Source organism: Chiloscyllium plagiosum, chromosome 7 (assembly GCF_004010195.1).
Source record: "Chiloscyllium plagiosum isolate BGI_BamShark_2017 chromosome 7, ASM401019v2, whole genome shotgun sequence".
Taxonomy (NCBI): Eukaryota; Metazoa; Chordata; class Chondrichthyes; order Orectolobiformes; family Hemiscylliidae; genus Chiloscyllium; species Chiloscyllium plagiosum.
The window spans coordinates 42,493,550-42,503,986 of record NC_057716.1 but is presented as its reverse complement, the minus strand read 5'-3'; the positions used below and the strand labels follow the sequence as shown (position 1 = coordinate 42,503,986).

General features: G+C 40.6%; 1 protein-coding gene across 9 annotated transcripts in view; it reads right to left on the bottom strand.

Annotated features, from left to right (window-relative positions):
- Positions 1–10,437, bottom strand: part of sestd1 (SEC14 and spectrin domains 1) — a 165,695-nt gene that overhangs the window by 42,612 nt on the left and 112,646 nt on the right. For all 9 annotated transcript variants that reach the window (XM_043693498.1, XM_043693497.1, XM_043693501.1 and 6 more), the window contains 2 exons: positions 6,203–6,258; positions 2,188–2,399 (listed from right to left, as the gene is read on the bottom strand). In XM_043693498.1, coding sequence (XP_043549433.1) covers positions 2,188–2,399; positions 6,203–6,258 — 268 coding nt within the window. The remainder of the gene's footprint in view (positions 1–2,187; positions 2,400–6,202; positions 6,259–10,437) is intronic.

Sequence of the window (10,437 nt, the reverse complement as noted above, 5' to 3'; positions counted from 1 at the left end):
TTTCCCTTCATAAATCCATGCTGACTCTGATCTATCCTATTACTACTACTCAGATGTGTCGTAATTTCATCCTTTATAATAGACTCCAGCATCTTTCCCACCACTGAGGTCAGACTAACTGGTCTATGATTTCCTGCTTTCTCTCTCCCACCTTTCTTAAGAAGTGGTACAACATTAGCCACCCTCCAATCCGCAGGAACTGATCCTGAATCTATCGAACTCTGGAAAATAATCATTAACGCATCCACGATTTCTCGAGCCATCTCCTTCAGTACCCTGGGATGTAGACCATCAGGCCCGGGGACTTATCAACCTTCATACCTAACAGTCTCTCCAACACCAATTCCTGGCAAATATAAAATCCCTTCGGTTCAGGTCCTTCAGCCACTGTTACCTCAGGGAGATTGCTTGTGTCTTCCCCAGTGAACACAGATCTGAAGTACCAATTCAATTCTTCTGCCATTTCTTTGTTCCCCGTAATATATTCCCCTGTTTCTGTCTTCAAGGGCCCAATTTTAGTCTTAACCATTTTTTTGCCTTTCACATACCTACAAAAGCTTTTACTATCCTCCTTTATATTTTTGGCCAGTTTACCTTCATACCTCATTTCTTCTCTGTGTATTTCCTTCTTAGTAATCCTCTGTTGTTCTTTACAAACTGCCCAGTCCTCCGTTTTCCCACTCATCTTTGCTATGTTATACTTTTTCTCTTTTAACTTTATATGTTTTTTAACATTCCTTGTCAGCCACAGCCATCCATGCCTCCTCCTAGGATCTTTCTTCCTTTTTGGAATGAACTGATCCTGCATCTTCTGCATTATACACAGAAATATCCACCATTGTTCCTCCACTGTCATCCCTGCTAAGGTATTGCACCATCGAACTTTGGCCAGCTCCTCCCTCATAGCTCCATAGTTCCCTTTATTCAACAGAAACATTGTCACTTCCGATTGTATCCTCTCCCTCTCAAATTGCAGATTGAAGCTTGCTGTATTATGATCACTACTTCCCAAAGGCTCCTTCACTTTGAGGTCCCTGATCAATTCTGGTTCGTTGCACAATACCAAATCCAGAATTGCCTTCTCCCTGGTAGGCTCCAGCACCAGCTGTTCTAAGAATCCATAAATATTTGTGTGCTATAACGTTTATGATGCACACCAAGCCCCATTCACCCATTAACACTGTGCTCACTGGCCTTCATTGGTTCCATATCCAGCAATGTCTTGATTTCAAAAATTCCATCCTTGCATTCAAGTTCTTCCAATGTCCCTCTCTGCCAGACTGCCAGTCTTACAATCCACCATGATATCTGCTGTCCTCCAAATTTGGCCTTTCATGCAGGCTGGACCTTCACAATACTACCACCATTGACTGTGCCTTCCATATCACTAGACACTGTCAACACTGGCCACCCACATTTTTGTTATTTACAAGCCTGGAAAAGGATTGATTATAGACTATTCTGCGATGCGCAAACGTCATATTCAAACTCTTTACCCTGAGTCTACAAATGGAAATTTTGTTTCAGAGCTCACTACATAGCAATCAGCAATGGGATAAAAGGAATAATTACTTGTATAGTGTCTTTTTCAACCTCAGGTCATTCCAAAGAGTTTCAGACCCAATCAAGTTATTTTTTTTAAGTCGGTGTTGTAATATATGAAAATCTGCAATGAGTTCTCATACAAGAGAATCACACAAATACCTCCCAATCAGATTAACAAGTAGATAATTAAGTTTTTAGCTACATTGGCTTCAGAATAAGTTTTCCAGTACTTGCCTGCTCTTCTTCCATTGTCAAGGAATTTTATTTCTATACAACCAAAAAGCTTTGGTTTGACATCTTTTTTGAAAGATGACATCTTCAATACTGCAATATACTTTCTGATTACGAATATATCAATCCATATTATGTGCCCAAGTCTTTAAATTGGGGTTTCAAACGACACGCTTCTAACTCAGACGCATGACTGACATACTCTTGTCAATTGCTTTCTTCGGTAACTCAGGGAACGCAAGACCAATTTCAAAATCTTAACTGTTGTCTTAGGTAAATAGTAGGTGAGCCAAAATGGTCTGCAAACTCCTCGACTGTAGGACTCAATTTTGCAAGCAGTGAACAGAGTAGTCTGAAGATTAAACCAGTGCATTTTGTAGAAATGTCATGACATTTAGAACTATTGCTCACCTGCATAACTTTTTGCTGTATCTCCTCTAGTTGCGTACGTTTACTACGCTGTCTGCAGACTTCTTGGTATCTAGTATATTGCTCTCGTAGAGAATCCAGTAGTTTCACGACTTTGGGCTGAGCTAACAATTCGTCATCCATTGGGGACCATGACATACCTCCTTCTAATCCATTAAAGCGGCGCTGTTGCAATTCTGATAGGAGTTCATGACCTTGAGAGTAATACCAGAAAACATTTAAATACAGATTCTCAATTCAATATTTAAAATACATGCTACTAGTGTATGTATCTCTTACTTCAAAACCAAAAGATGCAATTTTTGAAACACATCAATGTTAAAAGGCATTTATTTGCTCAAACGGAGAAGTTGGGCCAGCTACTACAGCAGATGGGAGGTTAGGAATTCTGCAGGAAGTAACTAGCAGGCTCCTGCTTCCTAAAAGCCTCTCCATAATCTCCAAGGGACAAATCAAGCACATAATGGAATGCCCTCCACTTGCTTGTATGGGCACAGTTCCAAAAACACTCATGAAGCTCTATGTCATCCAGGACAAAACAGCTTGTTTGACAAGCAACACTATCCACCACCTTCAACATGTGGCAGCAATAGGCACCATCTCCAAGACACCGTGGGAAACATCAAGTTTCCTTTGACAGTATATTTCAAACTTGTAATAAAGGGCAGCAGATGCATGGGAACACCACCACCTGTAAGTTACCTCTGAGCTGCACACCATTCTGACTTGGAACTGTGTCATCACTCCTTTGCTGTCACTGCTTCAAAATCCTGATACATTCTTCATAACAGCATGCTGCGTTTACCTCTCCACATGGATTGCACGAGTTCAAAACAGCGGTTCACCAATGCCATGTTAAAGGTAATTAGGGATGGACAATAAATGCTGGCCTGTCAGTGATGCCCATGTTCCACAAAACAAAAATTTAAAAAGTATTTTCTCTGGGATTTTCTCTTGTAAGAAGGTAGGAGTATACTTAAAAGGGAAATCAGGAGGGCAAAACAGGGACATGAGATAGCTTTGGCAAATAGAATTAAGGAGAATCCAAAGGGTTTTTACCAATATATTAAGAACAAAAGGGTAATTAGGGAGAGAACAGGGCCCCTCAAAGATCAGCAAGGCAGCCTTTGTGTGGAGCCGCAGAAAATGAGGGAAATACTAAATGAATATTTTGCATCAGTATTTACTGTGGAAAAGGATATGGAAGATATAGACTGTAGGGAAATAGATGGTGACATCTTGCAAAATGTCCAGATTACAGAGGAGGAAGTGCTAGATGTCTTGAAACAGTTAAAAGTGGATAAATCCCAAGGACCTGATCAGGTGGACCCGAGAACTCTGTGGGAAGCTAGAGAAGTGATTGCTGAGCCTCTTGCTGAGATATTTGTATCATCGATAGTCACAGGTGAGGTACATGTATTTGGAAAGGCAAGGATTGATTCGGGATAGTCAACATGGCTTTGTACGTGGGAAATCATGCCTCACAAACTTGATTGAGTTTTTTGAAGAGGTAACAAAGAAGATTGTTGAGGGCAGAACAGATCTATATGGACTTCAGTTAGGCGTTCGACAAGGTTCCCATTGGGAGACTGATTAGCAAGGTTAGATCTCATGGAATACAGGGAGAACTAGTCATTTGGATACAGAACTGGCTCAAAGGTAGAAGACAGAGGATGGTGGTGGTGGGTTGTTTTTCAGACTGGAGGCCTGTGACCAGTGGAGTGCCACAAGGATCGGTGCTGGGCCCTCCACTTTTTGTCATTTACATAAATGATTTGGATGCGAGCAGAAGAGGTACAGTTAGTAAGTTTGCAGATGACACCAAAATTGGAGGTGTAGTGGACAGCGAAGAGGGTTACCTCAGATTACCACAGGATCTGGACCAGATAGGCCAATGGGCTGAGAAGTGGCAGATGGAGTTTAATTCAGATAAATTCAGAGGTGCTGCTGCAATTCTGGTCTCCTTCCTATCGGAAAGATGTTGTGAAACTTGAAAGGGTTCAGAAAAGATTTACAAGGATGTTGCCAGGGTTGGAGGATCTGAGCTACACGGAGAGGCTGAACAGGGTGGGGCTGTTTTCCCTGGAGCATCGGAGGCTGAGGGGTGACCTTATAGAGGTTTACAAAATTATGAGGGGCATGGATAGGATAAATAGGCAAAGTCATTTCCCTGGGGCCGGGGAGTCCAGAAAAGAAGGCATGGGTTTAGGGTGAGAGGGGAAAGATATAAAAGAAGGGGCAACGTTTTCACGCAGAGGGTGGTACGTATATGGAATGAGCTGCCAGAGGATGTGGTGGAGGCTGGTACAATTGCAACATTTAAGAAGCATTTGGATGGGAATATGAATAGGAAGGGTTTGGAGCGATATGGGCCGGGTGCTGGCAGGTGGAACTAGATTGGGTTGGGATATCTGTTCGGCATGGACAGGTTGGACCAAAGGGTCTGTTTCCATGCTGTACATCTCTAATACTCTAAGTACATTAACTATTGTTTCCTGTGCATAACTCAGACACTACAACAAATCCCTTAGTGAAGAAGTCTTGATATTGTGTAACTTCTTATTAGTAAGATAACAGAGACTGACCTAAGAAAGCTAACAGAAGTTATGACCAACATAAAGAGCACTTTTTTTGCCTTTCAGCATTCTCACAATTTGCACAGCATATTAATTAACACCACCAATTAGGTATCATTTGAATTTAATGTGTATATTGCACCACAAAAATGCCGTTAAATAAATCAGAAATTTACAGGTGTCAATCAAGAAGTCAGTCCACCCTCCCAACACTTAACCAGATTTGACAAATTAGAGTGCAAAGAAAAGTGATAATGCCTGTCTGAATCACAAAACAAAGAAGCACATATAAATGAGCCTCATATAAAATCTAACACAAAAATTTGAGAGCTACCATTGTTGAATCCCTCATGATCAATATCCTGGGGATTACTATTGATCAGAAATGTAAATGGACCAGAAATGTAAGTATTAGAACGACAAAAACTGGGGCAGACGCTGGTAATTCTGCAGCAAATAATTTACCACATGACTCCCCAAAAGCCTGTCCATCATCTACAAAACAATTCAGGATGAGTGCCACTCCAGCAAAGCTTAAGGAAATCAACACCATTCAGGACAAAGCAGCCTGCTTCATCAGCAACCCATCCCCACCTTGAAACATTTACACCCTCACGAGGTGGCAGCCATATCTGCCAAAAGATACACTGCAGCAACTCATTGAGGCTTCGTCAACAGCACCTTCCAAATACAGACATTTAATGACATACAAGGTTCAACAAAAACAAAAACTCAAAAGCAAAATACTGTGGATTCTGGAAAGCTGAGAGAAGAACAATAATACTGAAATAACCCAGCAAGCCAGGCAGCAGCTATGGGACAAAACAATCCAATAAGACATCACAAGTTGAATCCTTAATAAACTATAATGAAAGTATTTATTTTCTATTGATGACAGCTACAAAATATGACTGCTGGTCAGAACCAAAAATGGGAGAATGGGAACTAACATTGCTACACCATTAGAACAGGTGCACTAATACGCCCATTTTGTCCAATTTTCACCTATTCAGAAGCTAAACTCCTAAAAAACTGTTTATTTGCCATGAAAATGGGCATGTCCTAAAATATGAACACCATAATTGAATTGATAGTTATGTTCACTGATGCTTGTACATGAATAAAATCTTTTGTTAAAACATTGGGAAAGTTCAATGTCCAACATTATCCGAATGACAACATACATAGAAAACACATCGATGAGCAGAAGTAAGCAAAATCCAGTAAGTGAAATTATTTTTTTTAAAAGTGGCGTTGATACTTAAGTTGCTACCCAATGTGTAAACAACACGAAACAGATGCAGAAATACAAATTGGATTAGATTTCTACAGAGCTGATCTAAAATGAGCATTGCAAAATTTCGGAATTTCTGTGGCAATTAACATGTTTTAAACACTTAACATTTATTAAGAAAAGGTACCTGTTTGTAAAACTGTTTCTGGATCCACGGAAGGAAGAAAATTGTATTCCACAGGCCTACCAATGTAAACAAAGTGTTAAACTTTCTAGATGCCAAACAAGGTGTAAAATAAAAATCGCAAATAAGCAATCCCAGAAAATAAAGTTACTGAATTGCTAAATGTTTTAAAAGAGTTGATATGGAACAACAAAATAGGTTGCCTTGCCCTTTGATAAGCACTATACAACCCCATCTGGTGGCACTAACAGATATTGCATAATTTCTTAGGTCCAATAGTTTATTATATAATTAACTGTCCCAAGCCAATTACAGTCAGAGTCATAGAGATGCACAGAACAGACTCCTCGGTCCAACTTGTCCATGCCAACCCGATATCCTAACATAATCTAGTCTCATTTACCACCATGTGGCTCATATCCCTCTAAACCCTTCCTATTCATACACCCATCCAGATGCCTTTCAAATGTTGTAATTGTACCAGCTTCCACCACTTCCTCTGGCATCTCATTCCATACACGCACCAGCCTCGGCATAAAAACATTGCCTCTTAGGACCCTTTGGAATTTTTCTTCTCTCATCTTAAACCTATGCCCTTGAGTTCTGGAGTTTCCCCAACTCAATGAAAAGACCTTGTCTATTTACCCTATCCATGCCCCTCATGATCTTACAAACCTCTGCAAAGTCACCCCTTAGCCTCTGAAAGCCTCTCCCTATAGCTCAAATCCTGCAACCCTGGCAACATCCTTGTAAATTTTTTCTGACCCCTTTCAGGTTTTACAACATCCTTCAAATAGGGGGGAGACCAGAATTGCACACAATATCCTCGTAGTGGCCTAACCAATGTCCTGTACAGCCGCAACATGACCTTCCAACTCCTATACCCAATGCTCTGACCAACAAAGGAAAGCATACCAAACACCTTCTTCACTATCCTATCTACTTGCCACTCTACTTTCAAGGAACAATGAACCTGAACTCCAAGGTCTCTTTGTTCTGCAACACTCCCTGGGACCTGCTCTGATTTGTTCTTCCAAAATGCAGCACCTCACATTTATTTAAATTAAACTTTATCTGCCACTCCTCAGCTCATTTGCCCATCTAATCAAAATCCCATTGGGCTCAGAGGTAACCTTCTTCGCTGAGCACTACAACTCCAATTTTGGTGTTATCTGCAAACTTACTAACTATACTTCCGATGTCCACATCCAATAATTTATATAAATGACAAAAAGCAGTGGACCCAGTGCTGATCCTTGTAGCACACCACTGGTCACAGGCCTTCTGTCTGAAAAGCAACCTTCTACCACTACCCTTTGTCTTCTACCATCAAGTCAGTTCTGTATCCGAATGGCTACTTCTCCTGTATTCCATGAGATCCAACTTTGCTAACCACTCTTCCACGAGGAACCTTGTCAAACATCTTACTGAAGTTCATATAAATCATGTCCACCACATTGCCCTCATCAATCTCTTCGCAACTTCTTCAAAAAATTCAATCAAGTTCTTGAGACATGATTTCCCACACACAAGGCCATGTTGACTATCCCTAATCAGTCCACACCTTTTCAAATGTACGTAAATCCTGTCCCTCAGAATTCCCTCCAACAACTTGCCCACCACTGATGTCAGGCTCACCGATCTGTAATTCCTTGGTTTGTCCTTACCACCTTTCTTAAATAGTGGTACCACATTAGCCAACCTCCAGTCTTCCACCACCTCATTTGTGACTATCAATGATACAAATATCTCAGCAATCCCTTCCCTACCTTCCCACAGAGTTCTAGGGTACACCTGACCACGTCCTGGGGATTTATCCACTTTTATGTGCTTCCAAGACATCCATCACTATTTTAAAACTAATAGAATTATGGTCGTTGGCTGCAAAGTGCTCCCCACTGATACCTCAGTCATCTGCCCTGCCTTATTCCCAAGGTTAGGTCAAGTTTTACAGCTTCTCAAGTAGGTGCATCCGTATACCTGAATCAGAAAATGTTATCATAAGTAAAGTATATAGCTGAGACACACATGATGATATTTGGTCCGTAATCAAAAGCTTGGTCAAAAGATTTCAGGAAGAAAAGTTCTAAGATGAAAAGTGAGACTGAGAGGTAGAGAAGCCTCTAGACTATGGGGGTTGAAGCAATCGAAGGTATGGCCACCATTGATACAACAATAACGATTAGATGCCGTCACTGTATTTTCCATGCAGAAGATAATTTTGTATGCATTCTTGTTCATTAAATTTTTTCTAAATAAATAATTAATAAAAACATTACTGTATTACAGAAATCTAATTTTAATTAAAATGATCTTTAAACTTCATGTAATAGAATAAGTACCTAGTGGGCCCATGACAAGTACATTTTCTTGTCCCGATATTAGCTCCTGTTCAAAGCTCATCGGAGATGTGCACAAGTTGATTCAAGAGCTAATTTGTCCTGTGTCTGATAAGATTATAGCCAATTCCCTAAATTTCAGCATCGAGTAGTAATACTGACCGACACAGGGGCGATCCTCATTGTTCAATGGATTCTCTAATTTCACCAAAAATTTTCAACAGCAGATTTCATGAAAGGTGGCCATCTCCGTTAAAACCTCCTTGGGCTTCATTGGACGATGATGAAGGCCATATAAGGATAAATGGCCAAGGAGAGAAAGGGTAAAGTGACTTTAAACTATGTGATTAGAAATTAGGTGGTGATCACAGCTAAGTAGCTGCAGAAATGTGGCAAAAGTGAGGGTGGGGATGGGGTTCAAAGGCTAGTTATTGGTATATGCAAGTGCAATTGTAAGTGAACTGGAGGATAAATCTTTCCAGAGGCAGATGCAGAAAGAAGTGATATGAATGATAAGCGACACAAAGCAGTTGTCAGAGATTGCCTTATCTGGGAATGAAATTGCAGGAATATCATGACCCCATAAATAGCAAGGTTAAGAAGATGGCTGGGAGTTTGAAGAGAGAAATTTAGGATAAATAAGAGGGCAAAGGAGAGAATGTAATGATTAGAGATGAAGAATAAAATCACTGAGGATGACAAGTGATTTGGAGCAGAAGCTCAAGGAGGAAAGTAATGAATAAATCTCTGTTGGAGTTTTTTTGTACTTGTGAGGCAGTTGCAGGAAACAATGATTCTGAACAAAGATGAGCAGATTAGAATATGATGAGATGCTCAAAGGAGGAAAAGGTGTCAGAGAAATAGGGGGTCAAGTCAAATTGTGAGCTTATGGCATGTGCCACACTGCCATTGTTCTGGATGGGGTGAATGGTGGAAAATATAACTAGGCAGGGAGGCTAAATCAAGAGAGTAGGTATCATCATCTCTGCAAGGTTTCTGTTAAGACCATGATCTGACAGAACAATCCACTATAAATTTCATGGATGGCAAAGGTATTATTCAAAAGTGAATATACATTCTGAAAGATAGATGTGTAGAGAGGTGGTGAGAGTTAATTTAATGGCAGAGTCCACAGAGTCAGCAGTGGCTAAGTTAAATAGGACAAAGATAGACAAGCCGATGAAATGGGAATAAAGTCAATGAGAAAATGGGATGGAGTAATTGCAGTTGCTACTGATAATGAGCTAGCACTGAGTATGTTGGTGCCTTCTTCGGTGAATGCACAGGAAGGTGCAAAAGGAAGCTATAGTTTTCTTTAACAGGGAGTCAAGCCTGGGATAAAAGCAAAATAACTGTGGATGTGGGAAAACAGAAACAGACACAGAGAATGCTGCAGAAACTCAGCAGGTCCGGCAGTATGTGTGAAAAGAGAAAGAGAGTTAACATTTTGAGTCAGTATGACTGTTCTGAAGAATATAAAATCATAGTTATAGAGTCATAGAGATGTACAGCATGGAAACAGGAGAATGCTGCAGAAACTCAGCAGGTCCGGCAGTATGTGTGAAAAGAGAAAGAGAGTTAACATTTTGAGTCAGTATGACTGTTCTGAAGAATATAAAATCATAGTTATAGAGTCATAGAGATGTACAGCATGGAAACAGAGCCTTCGGTCCAACTCGTCCATGCCGACCAGATATCCCAACCCAATCTAGTCCAACCTGCCAGCACCCGGCCCATATCCCTCCAAACCCTTCCTATTCATATACCCATCCAAATGCCTCTTAAAAGTTGCAATTGTACCAGTCTCCACCACATACTCTGGCAGCTCATTCCATACATGTACCACCCTCTGCGTGAAAAAGTTGCCCCTTAGGTCTCTTTTATATCTTTCCCCTCTCA